Raw genomic sequence first — 18,023 nt, forward strand, 5'->3', positions numbered from 1 at the left:
GCTCCCAGAGAAGGCAGAACATTTAGCAAGTAAAACCGGCCTTACCATTTTTGTTTCTGAAACTTACTTTGCCCTCTTCCTCTGATACAACCAAGTCCTGTCCTCCAAGATCACACTGCCAAGCCCAGATCTGGGGTGAGGATTCTGGAGAGCGATAGTATGATGATTCTTTGGGATGCATCCGAAACTTAACTGAACGATTTTGTTTTTTAAAAATGTACTGAGCTCAGGGGAAGGGAAATCTGCTGCTGCCATAGCAGAGCCCAGCTACTTTCTAACCCTCAGCGAGTTGACACAGGTTAACGTTTCTAGTGCTCTTCACAAAGAATAGGGGGGAAACTCTTGTTTTTGTTTTTGTTTTTGAAAGCTGAGAGATTCTTTCATGGACCCAAAGGGGGTGTGTGTACCCAAGAGTCCCCTTCCACTCATGCGTGGTTTAGTTCCTTTGGCAAGATGTAAGGGGCAGTAGAAGGCAGAAGCGTGAGAGAATCTCTAAAGATGAAAGTATATGGGGGCAGTGTGTGGAGGGGGCTGAAAAGACCTGTCCTTTCCATCTCCTGATTTTAGAAAAGAATGGTGGGGGGAAAGGGGAAGGGTAGAGAAATCCTTTTAAAAAACTACTGTTAGAAAAACATACTTGTGTTCTCCCTCATTACAGGTATTGGCTGTCGTCCTCCCAACTGGTTAGGCTTGCACTACAAACAATGAGACAGTGTTGAGTAAACACAGCAGTACCACTATGCATTGCAATCAATAGACCCAGTGCTAAAGATCACATTGCTAATGAAAGTTTGTCCTTGAAACACTGATGTGTGAGGAGAGGGAACACTGAATACCATATGAGCACAGTTGTACTTAGCCCAAGACTTGACTTTAGGGATATAACAACCAGAATATGTTAACTAGTATGCAGAATTTGGGGACTGTGTTCAACCTTGTCTTTCCGGCTGAAATAACATGTTCCGTGAGTACTGCTGATAACACCAGGAGCCACTGGGAGCAATGAGACGCTATTCTAGTGCTCCTAAAAATAGGTTAAAGGTTGGAAATACTACATAGGTTTTGCAGCTTTAAAAAAAAAAGAGAGAGAGAGAAAATACGTTCCCTGGGAGAGGATAAACAAAGATTTATATTGGGAACACTGACTGTACTTAAGCGTTCCCCCACTAGAAGACTTTGACGTTCTGAAAGGTGCCCCCCCTCCCTTTTTTTTCCATTGTCTTATTCTTGACACACTTCTCAGCTTGGTGGGTTTTTAGGATTTTCATCAGCTCTTACTTCTCCTCATGCCTTATAGCAATGGGGATTTTATCCCTCTTGCAGTGGGTAGCTTGCCTCCTAGTTACTGGTTTTTTCCCTACTCGGAGTCGTTTTCATAGGTGAGTTTTTTGGATTGGTTAACTTTTTTTTTTTTAGGCCTTGTTCTTAGAGTTTTGCCACTTTTTAACTATGTCAGAATAGTTAAAGCGGCAAAACTCCCATAGTGAGGGCACAGTATAAAAGTGCTTATGTCCATATAGCTTATTCTGGTAAGGCACATTTATACCGATATAACTGCATTTACTGTAAGTTTTTAAAATGGTATAACTGTATGGGGGGGGGGAAAATGACATCACTTAGCAATGTCTACACTGGCACTTTCGTTGCTAAAACTTTTGTCACTCGGGTGTGAAAACACCCTCCCCCCAAGGACAAACGTTTTAGCCGTGAAAAGCACCGGTCTGGACAGCTGTCAGCAGGAGACGCACTCCCGGTGACGAAGCTATCGCTCCTCGTTGGAGGTGGTTTTATTTTTCGCCAGGAGAGCTCTCTTCTGGCAAGAGAGTGGCCACACAGCGTACCTTACAACAGCATGGCTGCAGTGGCTCAGCTGCACCGTTGTGAGGTGCACAGTGTAGACATAGCCATAGCAACATAGTTATGCCAGCAAAACTTTCAAAATGCATCCTAATCCTTAGATTTTTAAAGGTGTGGTATTGGGGGATTTCTTTTGTATACTCTTAGACCGTTCAGGTCTCCTCTTAAATAAAGAGGTGACCCGGGACCAGGCTATTGAATGTGGTTCTTAGTTTTGGTTTCTTTGCGTGTGGATAGGTAATTGCATATGAAAGTGGATCAAGCATGAAGTAGTGTCGCCGTAAAATGTTACTGTTTCCCATTGCTTTTTATTGGGAACTCATTAAGGGTGTGTGTGTCCCTGTGTAATCTGCATGCATCCTTCAACAGCTAGCAGTGTTCATGCTAGTGGGTAGTATTCAGTAGAGCATGTATGATTATGAAACTGGAGGAAACTTTTAGAACTTTTATGGAGAAGGTCCTTGCGGCCACTGTTTAGGAGTTTCAAATGCACTAACCCAGCCTGCTTCACTTCTCAACCTTAACCATTCTTAAAATATGTTCTTAGGGGCAGAAATATAACCTTATCTAGGTTTAAACTTTGGCCCATGAAGGGGAAAGGAATTAGTATTTTGATACTATGTATAGCTCTACAGTGGTGATCTTCCAAATATTCACAGTCATGGGAGGCAGAATTATCTTATTCCTCTGGGGTGGGGGAGAGTGGTGAAGAGAGAGAACCCTTTCCTCCATCAACTTCCATGTTAACCAGGAAACTAACCTCACTTTCAGCACATGGTTTTTTACCAGGATGTGTGGGATTTTTTAATTGTTTTTGGGGGTGAAGGCAAGTCCAGAAAGATATGCACCACATTTTTCTCTTTTTCCCATGCAATCTGCTTCACCCTCACTCCTTTTATGCAAAGTTTATGAGCTTCATTTCAATCCTATGGGGTTACCCTTTCTTAGCATTTATTAGTTTCTGTCCCAACAAAAGCCTTCCATTGTGTGTATCGCTGAGGGTACGTCTTCACTGCCTGCCGGATCAGCGGGCAGTGGTCGATCTATCGGGGATCGATTTATCGCGTCTCATCTAGATGCTATAAATCGATCCCCAATTCGATGCCTGTACTCCAACTTGACAGGAGGAGTAAGCGGAGTCGACGGGGGAGCCATCGTGGTCGACTCGCTGCCGTGAGGACGGCCAGGTAAATCGAACTAAGATACTTCAACTGAAGTTGCGTATCTTAGTTTGAAACACCCCCCCCCCCCCCGTGTAGCCCAGGCCTAAGACTAGAATACTCAAAACTTCTCTGCAACTTGGTGTTGAGCCTAACTTCTCTAGCAAACTTGTGCAGTAGCTTGTTTAGCTTCCATTACCAGATCCAACAAGAGAGGGGGAGAGAGAGAGAATTAGTTTGAAGGTGGGTGGGATTTTTCCCCACCTCTCAATAATCAAATGTTTCAGTAGTTCTCAGTTGCTTCACATCATGATAGTACAGTAGCAAAACAAGACTAACAATAATGGAACATGGCCCTGTTGTTTTATAAATGCTTGGAATGTGTTTGTCTTACAGAAGTACCACATCAAATGACTTATCTTTGGCCTTTTCCATCTATATTTTTTTCAACATTAGATATTAAAATAACCTAATTGTGGGGTTTTTTTGAGTTTTCATTACCATGAAGTTCCGGTGGCCTGAACCATAATTTTGCCTTTTGTGCTTTACTGTGTTACCGGAGCTGGATGGATGCCATAGATGCTCGTAGCTGACAGGCATGAAAATATCCTGGCTCTTGTAAACTTCCACCTAAGAAATAATTAATCAAAATTGGCCATAAATATTCTAGAGGGGTAGGACTCAGGCAGTTTTTTCTCTTAGGTAGTAACTTAAAAGATAGATTGACACTCTTTCCCAGAAAGAATTAAAAGCTAAGCAACCAGCTGCCGTTTACTTTCAAGAACCATATAAAACCTCAAACCCAGTTAAAATGAAGCAAGAAAGGTATACACAATGGAAGCTCCTCTGGTAATCCTGTTGCCTTATGCTGTTTGAGTCATAGTAGATTTACAGCAGCAAGAAAACAATTAGTTCTAATGAGCCATTTTGTATGAACTTCCTATTCCCCCACCCACATTGTGCTACCTGACTTCTCCCCCTTGCCTATCTATACCCAGCAAACTAGTATTACATTAGCCCCAGCACAGTTCCACGTCTAACTTTCCAACACTTTTTTCAAATAAGTTTCCCTTCATAATTCTATATTTTTCTACCTTCTGTTGTTAACTGAAAGGATCTGACAAAACTTTATTCTGGGTAATGCCCTTAATAGCTTTTCCCTTGGACTTTGTCCCACCATTGTAAGACCTACATGTGCTTTTTATTTATTCATTTATTTATTTTATTTTTCCCAAGACTTCCATGGTTACTCTCTCCCCAGTAGTAAGGCATTGTGGTGTCAATCATATCAGTGCCTAAAATGTGGGTTTCTTGGCACCTGAGCATGAGGAGAGGGTGGCAAATTTAAAGGGGGAGAAATAATCAATTTTTTAAAAACTGACATTGAGAAAAATATCCATAAACAGAATTTTTTTAATTTAGGTCCTGAATTTAAAAAACCCAAACAATTCTTCTTCTTTTCACTGAAGAAAATTTGCTGCTGTTTGTTAGAATTTATCACATCAGAGCTCTAAGCCTACTCTAATTTTTATAAGAACAATGTTGAGATGTTTATTATCTCTAAGCATATGCCAATTATAAAGAAGGATGAAATGGGTTTTCACAAATAACTGATTCCATGATACGTTAATCATTTTGTCTTTCATATGAACCCTGGATGTAGATGAAGTTGACTTGAAAGAAGAGCAGAAACTCCACTGCACTCTAATTATTTTACTGGCATTGGAGTGGCAGCAAATGCAAGTGAAGCTGGAACAGTAATAAGAGATAAGATTAATATCTATTAGAAAGTGACATAATATTTTTCAAGGAAGATGATATTTATAATGGCTGGAAACTCAGTGCTCAGTTTTGCTTCTATCTGAGATTAGGGTCATATTTCACTCTAGTTAAACTTATAAATTCTGATATCAACCTATTGTATGCATGTTTATGGCTACCATTACTATATTATCTGAAGCCTCACAGTCTTTAATGTATTTCCCACAACACCTCTGTAAAGTAGAATGGGAATTGAGGCACAGAGCGATTAAATAATTGCCCAAAATTACACAGGAAATCTATGGCAGAACAGAGAATTGAACCCTGATCTCCTAGTTCCTAGGCTAGCACCCTAACCCTCTGGACAGTGCTTCCTATATTTCTGTGCAATAGGGCAAAAGCAGGGCATTTCCATATGCAGAATTTCTTTTTTAGCTTTGAGAAGGAAAATCTAATATAAAATTTCATGTGGGAGGGTTTGACCTGTGTGTTTTCTTCCTATAATTATGTTGTTAACGTGAAGCTTTCCCCTTGTGGAGAACTGTAACCACTAGTATATTTCTTATTGTGCCAGCAAGGCCCAGAGTAGTATCCAGATACAGTAGCTCTTCTATATTGCCAGAAGCAGAAAGATATTAGCCACAGCTTGATGGATTACACTTTTTTCACATGGTGATTTCAATACAAGGTCACCATGTACCCTTTGTCAGCCATATGGAATAACAGTTAACAGATGAACAAAGGAAAAGGCTTACTATAGATTCTGTTTAAAAAGTTACCTAGCATAATAAAGGTTTATCATGCAGCAGTATCATGAAACACTAGCTACACACCTCTTTATCATATTGACATGCTTTAAATTTCTCATTGCAGGGATAAGGCAGAGGTAGTTAAGATCTAAAGAGTAAAGGAGCAGAAAACTATTGGTTCAGATTGTATCTGAAATGTGGATCACTCATAAAGATGGGGCCCAACACACACCATCCAAATGGGAATATTCCTGAAGTCAAGGGGTGTTGGAATGTAGAATATATTCATACCTCTGTCTAACAGCAAGCTGATGAATTGCACATAGGGTGCTTAGGCATTGCCTGTAACTCTAATTGACTCCTTTAAGGGCCACTGAAATTTTTGAGCTGTTGCTGCTCTCCTGTTGGAAACATCAGGTCTCGTATTGGTGAGAAGCGGTGGAAGACTCTTTGAGGCTCTCATAGTGTAGTGGGTTGTTTATTTGTTTTTAAGTCTTTAAGTGCTACTGGCATCCAAGTACGGACCCTTGTCCCAGCTGGAGCATGAGCAAAATGCACAATGGAGGGAGCAAAGGAGGTCTCCTCTTAGGACCTCAGTACCTGTGACTCCATAAACATTCACTTTTTAGGAATAGAAGTTGTGGTTATTTGGTCTCTCTCAAGATCAGGCTCTGGGGCAAGGGCTGTGAGGAGAGGGTGCCTATCCAAGCGGAAGCTGTAGGCTTGCAATGACTTTCTTATCTCGGGGTTTTCACATTAAAACGCACACACCGTGCGATTTGTTACAGAATACAACCTAGTACTTCATGACACCATCAAAATAGGCCTGACATATTTTAACAATTTGATTCTGTTCTTTCACACTTCTCATTATTGCAAAAGCAGACACTACATGAGATGTTACAATCAAAAAGTGACCCACGCTGAAGTTAGACTCAAAATCACTAACATGCACATTAAAGGATAAATGTGTATGCTTTTAAATTAACTTGAATGTAGCTGGATATAATCACATGGTTATCTTAAATAAATGGTTATTTATATTATTCAGTGTGTGGGGTGATCATCCCTGTTCAAGGTCCTATATATTACTGCATTAAGAGAAAAGTTGAACACTTATTGTGCATGTAGAAATATGGGTTCCATGTCTGCCTCCAGAGTGAATTTATTTAATTTGAATTCCCCGACCCTTCAGCTGCCAGCCTAGGAAACTTGTGGCATATCAGCTACTGTCAGTGATATATATGCAGTGAGGTGCAGAAGTACGTCACTCCAGCTGCAGCTCCCAGAGGCAGCGTACCTGACAGCAATTCCTGGAGGCATTGTGCCCCTATCAAGGTGTAGGCCAGAATAGCCCCTGCTTACACCCTTTCGCAGGGTGCAACTGTGATCCCTCTGCCCAACTGCACTGGCTGGTGCATGCGGAGCCATGCCATTGTCCTATCTTTGACCCTCACCATTATCACTGCTAGGCTCAGATTGCAGGGGAACAAAGGATGCTGAGAAGATTTTTTTTTATACCCTGGGTGCACTTACACAAGGGTAGTCACAATGTAGCTGAAATTTAGAACACAACTTGAGTTTCAATACCTTCTGCATCTTTCTTGTGCCCCACGATGGTAAAAGGTTCTACAGCCCCATTCCACTCTGGGCTACACCAAGAGCACAGAACTCGGCCTGGAACTTCGTTAACAGTTTTGTTTGTCTGAGCTGGAATAGGACATAGCTTGTTCTGCTGTAGTTGTGTTGACTCTGTAGGGCTAACAGGAGTGAAACCAAACACTTGCTGTAGACATTAAAGCAAGTAGATCTAACTCTCAATATGTGCAAGGAGCAGATCTGGTGAGTGAGAAGCTGTTGTCTTTCCTGCCATTCCTTCTAATAGAACCACATGTGTATGATTGGGATAGTGTCTTACTGCTAGGTATGATTTGCTCTATCAGGCTGGTATGGATGGATTATGCAATTGAACTATGTCCTTGCAGCACTTCTACACTAACTGTAGATGCTGCATGAAACGGATGCAGATGCCTTTCAAGGATGAGTATTTTGGGCGCCGGGGAGAAGGGAAATCCAAACAGCCAGTTTCTTACATTAGCTCGTTATAAATCATAACTATGGAAAGGGGCCTATTGAAGAATCCTCACGGTTCTCTAAGATCCACAGCTTGTTTGTTCAGTCATAGTTAAGGCAACAGGAAGACGGCTATGTCATTTCAGCCACTTGGGACTGGTTTGCAGAAAACATAGCAGTCTGTGCTGGCTCCCATCCAGCATGCTGCTGGCTAAACATGTCTCTCCGCTTCTCTCTCTACTCTCAGCTGATTGACCAGAATCCTGTTCAGCCAGTTTTTCAATCTAGCATTCAAACACTCTCTCTCCTCCCTCCCTCTCCTCCAAGAACAGTCTTGGCTTCAGAGAGGTTAAGTACAAAGCAGCTTGTTTGCCACAGAACTTTATTTTTGTTGAACTTTTATTTCAAAGTTTAACTACTAAATGATTTCCCCATGCATGAAATGATTTATTAAAGCACCACCAAAGTGGCTGGCCATGCACAATACACACTACAAAGATGCTCTCCATGCTCTGCGCAGCTTACAATCTCAAAAGACAAAGACTGGCTGTGAAAACGCACTGAGAGACCCAGATGGTGATGTAATCGTAGTCTTTTTATAAGAGTGGGGTGCTGGAACACTTTGTATAGAGGGGGTGTTGAGAGCCATTGAACCAAACTGTAAACCCTGTATATGATGGTAACTATTTCAAGCTAGGGGGTGCTGCTACACCCCCAGCATCCTTTGTTCTAGCACCTATGGGTGTCAGCATGTTGCCAACAGACACTAGTGTTTGTGAGACTCGAGGAAGAAGTGAGTTTCAAGGAGGGATTTTGACATGCAAGGCACATACCCTCTCAGTTAAAATGAAGATCTGCCACCTCTATGGGGCATTGTGAAATAAAGTGTAAAGATGAGTGAGAGGAGATAGAGGTGAGGTGGTTTTTATTACTGGAGCCAAGGGCACGGGGAAAGTGGTAAGAGAAGCAGAAGCCAGCATTTTGACTGAAAGCCTGAATTTCTTGGCTTTTATTAACCATTTCTCTATTGGTGTTCATCTGAAAAGACATTGGACTTGTCTATAACTGTTTCCTGGGTGCCGTGTAGTTCCCTACATGAGTCTGTGGTAACAAGAGTTGGGACTGAGCTAAGCAGTTCATATTCAAACTTCCCAGACCTTGGTGCCTGTTGAGATTGTTTTGGGTGGAGGAGGCTGGTGGGATAAGACTCTACTACAGTTGCTTAATGTCTTTATTAAATTAGTCTTTTAATCTGATAACTGCCAACTTTCCACAGGGCAATTTTTTAGCTGGTATATTATAAACCCCTGTTACAGTGGCGGATTAAGAGTTAGTGGGGCCCCCTGCGCAGCTTCATTTCCCCCCCCCCCAGACTCGGGACCCAGCCAAGAAAAAGAACATTCTCTTTTGTCTCCCCACTGTGTTTCATTCTTTTTTTTTCTTCATCCTCTTCCTATATTATAAGTAATGGGAAGTAAATTAAAATAAAGTGAGGTACCTTGATTGGTGTAGAGGATTGGGTTGTAGGAGGGGGTGCGGGGGTTGGGCTCAGGGAGGGAGTTTGGGTGCTGGGTGTGGGCTCTGGGCTGGGGCAGGGGGTTGGGGTGTGGGAGAGGGTGCTGGGTGTGGGCTCTGGGCTCGGGCAGGGGGTGAGGGGTGTGGGCTCTGGGCTGGGGCAGGGGTTTGGGTGCGCAAGAGGTGAGGGGTCGGGCTCTGGAAGTAAGTTGGGTGTGGGAGCAGGCTCTGGGCTGGGGCAGGGGGTTGGGGTGTGGGATGGGGGCAGGGGGTAGCACTTACCTCGCGTGGTGCGGCTCCCAAAGTGACTGGCATGACCTCTGCCCTGCCCCTCCCACCACCCCTGGCAGCGGCTCCCAGGGGGTCTCCAGGTGCTGCCCCTGCCTGCAGTTGCTGGCCAATGGGAGCTGCAAAGTCGGTGCTCAGGGTGGGGGCAGCGCGTGGAGTGACGACCCCTCCCAGGGGCCGCAGGGACATGCTGGCCGCTTCTGGGATTGACGCGGCGCAGAGGGGGGGAGGCAGAGCGGGCAGAGAGCCGCCTTAGCCCTGCTGCTGGCATGTCTCTACATGCCTCTTGGGGGGGGGGGGCGCAGTGGGTCTCTGTGTGCTGCCCGGAGCTGCCTCCCCCTCACCAGGGGCACGCAGAGACGTGCCAGCCTCCGGCAGCTTCCGGTAGTGGTGTGGGGCCACTGGCCACGGCATGCAGGCAGCCGGCCGGGTCTCGGGCAGATTGTTAGATGAGATTTGTCCTGCATTTTGGGGGCCCCCCTGTCTTGGGCCACCACATGATTTGTTTCACGGTAAATCTGCTCCTGCTCTGTTAATTAGGTTGGGTGATTTTATCAACCTATCTCTAGCAGTAGATGTGGGTGCTGCTACACTAAATTTCACTGTTAATGTTTTTAAAGATGTAGTGTAAACACCCTATGATTGTTTTAGAAAAACAATGCTCCATGGACTTGGTTCGACCCATTTTGCAAATACTCCCTCCCTTATCCCCTCTGCTTATCTAGTATTGGGCTCATCTGTCACTCTGTATAACCACTCCTCGTTCTTAGTCAGTCGGAGACCCTTCTCCTTTAAGGCTCCTGCCACACGAAGTCGCTGTCCTGCATCTGTCTCCTTCACCAACTCTCCATTAAATTTAAAACATCTCCTGCTTGCACTCCTTTTGCATGGACTCTGTGCCTCTTCAGAAGCATCAAGCACAAAGTTCACTGTTTGCTTCCTTTCCATGAGAATCTGTAGTTAAACCCTACAGCTATTTCTAGTCTCCCCCGCCCCATCCTACCAGGGTACCAGATGTCCCGATTTTATAGGGACAGTCCCGGTTTTTGGGTCTTTTTCTTATATAGGCTCTTATGACTCCACCACCCCCTTCCCGATTTTTCACACTTACTGTCTGGTCACCCTACTCCCTCCCCTCCCCCCCCCTTTTTTTTGGTGGCAAATATTTGTTCTCCTTTATTGTATCTATCATAGACAATAGTTACAGCAAAACTGTAAGGCGCTGCATCTAATGAAAAAACAGACAACTCTCCCAGTTTCCGTCATTACAGGGGGGCTCTTTGCTACTGGGCTGTGGATGTAGCAGTCTCCAAAGCTGCACCTCTGAGGGGCTTCCACCCCTCTGGAATGTGCTTGTCTTGCTGGTGTTTATATTGCAGTTGAGGTATTTTTGAGCACTCTTAGATCTTAATCTCTGGGTTTTATGCAGTGGCTGAAAGTCTTCCTCAAACAATAACCTCCTGTGTTGTTTCATGTTCTTCAGACCTTTGACTCTCATCTGCTCTGAACTCGAATTCTTAAACTGCAGGCTAAATATTTTAGAAGAAGACCATCCTTCTGAGCCCATAGTGGATCGAGCTGGTTAATTTTGTGTGTGTGTATGAGAGTAGACAGAGGGACTATTGTGGAAACTTCAAAAGAAAATGTTTTGTTTTTGTTTTTGAAACTTTACAACGAAAAATCTTAAAAATGTAAAACAAAATTTTCAAAATTACTTACTTTCTCTCACTTCTTGTGGTTATGATTGTTTTTGTTGTGGGAGATTTATTTCTATTTTGTTCCTGTGAAGAAAGAAATAGTGACGGGTGTGTGTGGAAATGTTCTCTCCCTTTCACATTTTTTCAAATATGAAAATTGAAAGAAAGTAACATTTTCCACCTTCCACCCCATCCTCCAAAAAACCTGGAAAAGTGTGTGTGGAGAAAAACAACACTTACCTTTTTTACACTGGAAAAAGAATGACTAATACTCTTTTCCCATGGGGGTGGGGTGCAAAGGGGAAAAAATGAAAAAAATCTAATAGAATCTTTCCCAAACTTACCTTCTCTTCTTTCTTCCTCCTTTTTACACTACAAAAGTGTGTGTGTGTGTGTGTGTGGGGCGAGAGAGAGTGATTTTTAAGACTGGAAAGTGAAAAAAGAACATTGTACTCCATTTTCCTTTTTCTTTTCCTTGGAGGGGAAGAGGGAATAATTCTTTGAGAGATGGGAGAACTGTCTTATGGTTTTAAAAAAAAAATTTTTTTTCAAAAGAAATTGGAAATTGTTTTTCAAAATAATTTTTTCCCTGTTATCAAATGAAAGTTTTCTGGTGGAAAAACTGCTTGGCCAACTTTTTTTTTGCTTTTTAATGAAAAACGTTTTCTTTGAAAAAAATGAAACCTGCTTTTGTAACGTAACCTGTTAACTGGTTAACCTTTTGTTGATTTGATTGCTTTAATGGATAGTGAGACTGTGCCAATAGTGCAAAATGTGACAGAACCATCATAAGATTTTGGTTCGTCTCTCTCTTGGTGTAAATTTCATTCAGCCCTACCTGAACGTGAAATTCTACTGAACCCTTACTCTACAGTGAGTATTAGGAGAGGGGGCAGGGCAGAGCAGAATTTTTTAGAAACTACAGGCATGCAATTCCTTGCACAAAATGTGTGCAAATTATGCACACAATTTGCTTGTGCAGTTACCATCATGGCAAGCAAAATGAGCTCAGTACGTGCATTTTCACAGGACCATGTCTTCCTGTGTGTGTGTGCGCAACACCTAACGAAATGGGGCCCTGATCTTTACTTGGGCCTTTGGGCACTGCAATTCAAAAATCAAAGAACTTGTGTAAAATTGTGGTACTAAGAGATGCAGTTGAACATGTAAAATGTCTGAAATTCTGGCCCTAAAACCTTGAAGCTACAGTTTCCAAGGGTTGCCAGGGATTAGTAAATGCTTAAGATAGATATGTGCCGGGTGGGAATGAAAACCTGAGTACTGATGCTGAATAGCCTTTGTATAGAGTGGCACGAAGATACATGCCTCAAAACAATTGTGACAGTTCATGAAACAATTACGTTTATTAACTTGAGTAGGTTTCACAGGCTGAGAGATTCTGTGCAGTTTGCTACACAGAATCTTACTAAGCAGATCAGTTCATATTTTGGGAGGGGATTCATATTCGTCTTGAAACACAGTTTGTCTTCTCAAGACTATATGATATGTGTATGTGCCTTGTGTGCTGCTCCAGCTCTCCACAGTAGCTTCTGCCCCAATGAACTCTTACCCCTGGATCTCATTCTGTGATCACAGAATGAATCAAGTGTTCTTTGTGCCATGCTGCACACCTATAAAACAAACTGTAGAAGAGTACAGCATCTCCAATCGTATGTGTTTGTTAAAGGAGGAGGTTTATCGTTTTGCTCAATTCAGTGATATGCGTGCATGAAAGGTGAAAGGTGATTTGAGGTTACTACTGTGGCAGCTATCTTGCTGGAGTAGCAATTTTAGGTCAAAGATGGAAACTTGTACTTTTTTGGCATGAGAACCAAATCCCCTTCAGACTCCCCCCCCCCCCCTCCCGCCCCGCAGTTGGATTGGTGTGATTTTTGTTTTGTTTTAATGAAAGGAATAAAAGAGTCAATTCTGAGTTCCCAGCTGTCATCGCTACATGGTGCCTAGATACTATAGTGATGAGCACAAATGCATCCTGGATGAGAGAAGTGCTAGGAGGGAGAAAAGCATCTTTAGTGACCTGGCTGCTATGCTAGGAACCTGCCATTTTACAGTTTGTGGGCATGTGGAAGTACTTAATCTTCTTCCTTTGCCTCTAAGGATCCCTCTGTGCAAAAGAGTCTTGGACAGGGCAGAATACTGGAATCTTAAGTCTGCTGGAGAGTAGGGGGAACTGAGAGGAGACTGGGAGCGGGACAGGCCTGCCTGCCTATAGCTCCTGTAGGGGGAAGGAAATAAGAGAAAGGAAGGTTTGCAGACTTGTCTCCTTCCTTCTTCCCAGGATGCAGCACACTCTAGTTATTACTAGAGGCTTCCACAAACTTCTCTTCCTGTGTCCCTCCCATTCCTTCCCCAGAGGAGATGTGTGAATTAGGAGAGGTCCTCTGCAGGCAGTGTGACTTGTTGGTGAAGTGTGCAGCTCTGGGGGAGAGGAAGCATATGAAAGCCAGTGTGGGAGATGAAAAGCTTTCCCTGTGGCTGACTCATACCAGTTAGGGTTACCATACATCTGGGTTTTCCAGGATATTGCCTCTCTCTTGAGCCTCCATCTTCTGTCCGGGTGGATTTTTCAAATAACAGGAAATGTCCAGGGTTTTTGCAGAGCAAAGGCTGCAGCTCCAGAAATAGCCCCGATTGGTCGGCTTCGTGATGGTTCCCTCCCCTGCATTGGCAGTTGGATTGGTCCATTCACCTGCAGCTACAACTGCAGGCTCCCAGCTCTGGGGAGGGGGTCCCACAGGAAAGCGCTGATTGACAGCTTTCGCTGTGTTCTGGGCTTGCGCCAGCCGCCCTACCCCTGTGACAGTGAGTGACACCGCCCCATACCTCCAGTGAGTAACCCCACCGCAGGTGTACCCTCTTTTCCTCCCCCAACTGTACCTCCCCTTCAACTTCCCATTCCCCACAGTGTCCTCTTTTGGGGAACCTGAAATATGGTAACCCTATTACCCCTTCCTTCGACAAGCTCAGTGGCTCTGACTTTGTCCTGTGCTGGGACAGGAATGCATCCGATGAAGTGAGCTGTAGCTCACGAAAGCTTATGCTCAAATAAATTGGTTAGTCTCTATGGTGCTACAAGTACTCCTTTTGTATTCTACAAAACAAACTGCAAGGAAAAGCCATTACTGAGAGAGACGTGTGGATGCTGAATCATGCTATTAATTATTGCTTTGTTTGTGGTACAATGCCTACATTCTTGCAGGGAGGGGGTTGCATCAGGGGGAAATTTAAACTAATTATGTTTGTCCCCTTGAAAGTTATCTGTGTTTATCAAATCAGTAAATAGCTTGTTAGTTATGGTAATACCTATATCAGGGCCTCTAGCACTGATATAGATTGATCCGAAGGATAGAAATTTATGTACAAGGATGGAAAATAACATTTAACAATCCAGAAATTAGTGGGAAATAATCCTTTTCCGAGTGAAGATCAACACTCTGAGAAGCCTGAAAAGATGGGATAGCTTTGTGTTAATGTTTACTGTACCATATCTCTGACTAACATTCTTTTGCCTTTGCATAGACTCTTACAAATTCATTACTCAAGACATCAGACCTCAATTTGTTTGGTTTTGATTAACATGTGATTGTTAAAATACCAATAAACCCAAAAGAGTAGCGTCCTAGCTCTTCATGTTTTTTTTTCTATTAAGCTTAAAAACAAAATAAAACTTGGGTCCAATTTAATTCTAGAAGTGGTGTTGCAAAATCAGTGTTATGCTTGATCTAATATTCTCTTACTTTTAACAGAAAATTGATAGTAAGGAGTCCAAATGTTTGAACCTTACTGTTACAATTACAGCAGCTTCCAACAATTCAAACTTTGCTGAAATGCCCACTTTCTGGTTTTGAGGGGGTGTCCTTGTGGTATAAATCTCTGTCCTGTAATTGCCTAATGGTAGTCTGTCTGCCCTTCAGATAACGGGAGCCACATTCTCTTCTATCAGTTGTGATCTTTCAAAGATTATCATTGTGTTTAATTTCCTTTTTATCTTTGGAAATACATTTGGTACATAAAATGGTAAAGCAGTAAGATGGACTGACAAGCTTGAACCATCAATAAAAATGAACTTTACCACTTTATTTTTAGTTTAGCCAGCTGGTCTTCAGTGATTTGAAGTTATTGGGAAGGAGTTCTTATACACTCTGCACAGATGGCCAGTTGCTCATTCGGCAGGTCCTTCACCCAGAAGCATCCAAAAAGGTATGAGATCAGAGCTTGGTGTGGAAGAAAGGCAGTACTCTATTTCAAATCAACAAAGAAAATATCCTGTATATTACTCATACACCTGAGACACATAAGCCTACTCTGGGAAGTAAGCTGTCTCAGTAATATTTATTGGTGGCCCCTGTAGCTAACAAAATAGAGGCGTTGACTGACTCTGGGAAGAGTCTGCTTCTTGGCTGGGAGGAAGGTGGCTACAATAATGGGGCACCAAAGGTGTAAAGTAGAAGAAATATGGAAAGGCAGTAGATTAAAAGGACTCTTCATCCCTTCTACCTATTTCTGTCTCCCTTCTCCAAAAATACTGGAGACAGAACAACTGTTTCTACCAGATTGAGGTATGGGTCTCACTCCGTTGTGAAGTTCCTTCCCTCCCCAACGTATGTTTGCATCATCTTCAAACACTATTAAAACCTCTTTACAACCCTCAGATCCAATAGGGTTCTCATGACTTCTCTTAATGATTCGAACCTAACAAAGGTGAGTGCTATTTTGCTTGGATTCAAATCAAACTTCATAAAGCACTAGGGGAGAGAGAGACTGCTGAAATAGACCTGGATTACCACCTGTCCACTTAGCTTGTTTGTTTGTAGGAAGGACGGAATAATGTTTAATGCAGCACGTATTTCCAGAATCTGTTATAATCCTATATTGGACAAAGTTATTGGAAAGTATTTTCTATACTATTACAATTTTCTTTTTTCTTTCTTAAAATATATTTTTTTTAATGTTTCAACCTGTGGTGCTTACCTTTAGGAGTCCTCTTGCTTTTGGCAAGAGCGCAGAAGAAAAAGATACAATATTCTAAATGGGAACCTTAATATAACACCACCACTCAGTTTTTAAAACTAGTAACTGTTTTGCATGGACTTACATCTGGGAAGCTGTCCTGATTTGCTACTGTAGGAGTGTATATCCTTGCAGTCAGTGACACCAACTATTAGAAGTTGGTGATAAGAGAACTAAATTGGTTGGTCTTGGTCAAATGAGTGACATGCAGCTCTGTAATCAGAGAGGGAAAGAGTAGATATGGTATAAAATAAAAATGTGTGATATATATAACAAACTGTAACTGTGGCCAGGTAAGATCCTTGTTCAACCCCAAAAACCCCTAATTGTCCTTTACTGGGATGTGGCATTCATAATGTTAATTCATTTTCTCCCTTCCTTCTTTGTAGAACTTCCTGCTATCAGACTGCTTTTATTCATTTTATGATCTACGCAAAGAGTTTCACACATGCTACCCCAATTCAGCCCCCGTGAAGGATCAAACTATCAAATCCATGGCAGAGTGTATCCTTTTGATGTCACTTCTAAACCATAATTCTCTGTGCAATTGTTTATAGTTTTCATCCCAGTAAATTAATTGAGAAGCTGGTTTTAAAAATTAATCTCTGCATAGAGCTGAAGGAGTTTTTAACATAACGCTGAAGATAGTGTTGCATTCTTCAGCTGTTAACATCTTTTTTTCACATTTAGTCTTCTGTATAGTAATGAAATTTAGCATGGGTTCAGTACGCGCTTAGGGTTTTTTAATTCTTTGAGATATTGACACAAACTTTGCCTTATAAGAAAATGCTTGTCTAGCACTTGAGTAAAATGATGTTCTCTAGAATTGCGCACCTGAAGCTACATCCAACTGCATAAGTGCTTGCAGTTAGTTATAGTTCTGAGTGTCTGACCCAGAGGGAGGCTAATGTAAAAAAAATGTTGCTCCCAGGGAGGAATTTTGTGGGTCCAGATGAACACAGCAAAAGATCAGGTGTGTTTACCAGGGATAGTAGGAACGACTCCCGCTTTTGTAAACTCTTAGGCTGAGATGATGTCAGCTATCAGTAGTTTTCAGAATGTTGACCAGTAAAGTGAATATTAACCAGTTTAAGAGCAGAGTGACACACATGCAGCGGTCACATGTCGCTGTTAAAGTTGATCCAATTGGATTGTCAGTTTTGTGTTGACAATAGCAAAGCCTTATAACTTGTTGACAGATGATTGTGAAATCCTTTTTATTTTCTTTGACTTGCTATATAGATATAGGCTTAGAGACAGATGAAACAGAGGAGGACTTTGGTGTATGGCAAGTGAAAACCATGGTGGCTATTATTTTCAGCATGCTTTCTGAAACCTGCAGTAAGTGGGATATTTGTATGGGATGCTCTTGTGTAGAGGCAAAATTGTCAAGGGCATTTTCATTGCTGCTGAAATAGCTGTTCGGGATTATATTTTAACTTCATCTCTTATTAGTTACAGATTGCAGATTTACTGACTCTGAAACTGTGAAATACAAGTATGAAACAGGTCCCTGGTAAGTGCCTTTGTTGCAGCAGTTTTTAGCTGATGTAGGTTTTAGCTACACTAGGAACACTTTGCAAACATTTTCCATCATTGCTCACTGGGAAGCCCCAGTGTAGACAGGGTGCCACTGGTATCTTAAGCACTGTCATCTAGCCCTGCTCTGAGTATGTGCAATTGTTATAGTACATAAAATGCTGGTGGTCCATATACGCTAGTGATGGACTAGACTAACATCAGTGGAGCTGAAACCATTTAGTCAGTAGAAGATAAGTATTTAGAAACTTTCTCCAGCATGGACAGGGATAGTATCTTGGTACACACTAAACCAGTATAACCTCTCATGCTGTATACCATTTTCTTTCTTTCTTTCTTTCAGTACAGAGGGA

General features: G+C 42.3%; 1 protein-coding gene across 9 annotated transcripts in view; it reads left to right on the plus strand.

Annotated features, from left to right (window-relative positions):
• ESRP2 (epithelial splicing regulatory protein 2) overlaps positions 1-18,023 on the plus strand; it is a 112,351-nt gene that overhangs the window by 14,178 nt on the left and 80,150 nt on the right. For 6 of the 9 annotated variants that reach the window (XM_084644229.1, XM_084644233.1, XM_084644236.1 and 3 more), the window contains exons 4-7: positions 15,208-15,321; positions 16,521-16,635; positions 17,374-17,472; positions 17,587-17,647. In XM_084644229.1, the coding sequence (XP_084500355.1) occupies positions 15,208-15,321; positions 16,521-16,635; positions 17,374-17,472; positions 17,587-17,647 (389 nt within the window). The remainder of the gene's footprint in view (positions 1-15,207; positions 15,322-16,520; positions 16,636-17,373; positions 17,473-17,586; positions 17,648-18,023) is intronic. The other 3 variants (XM_084644230.1, XM_084644234.1, XM_084644235.1) reach the window with 1 other exon arrangement.

This window comes from Lepidochelys olivacea (genome assembly GCF_965140295.1).
Source record: "Lepidochelys olivacea isolate rLepOli2 genome assembly, chromosome: 12".
Taxonomy (NCBI): domain Eukaryota; kingdom Metazoa; phylum Chordata; order Testudines; family Cheloniidae; genus Lepidochelys; species Lepidochelys olivacea.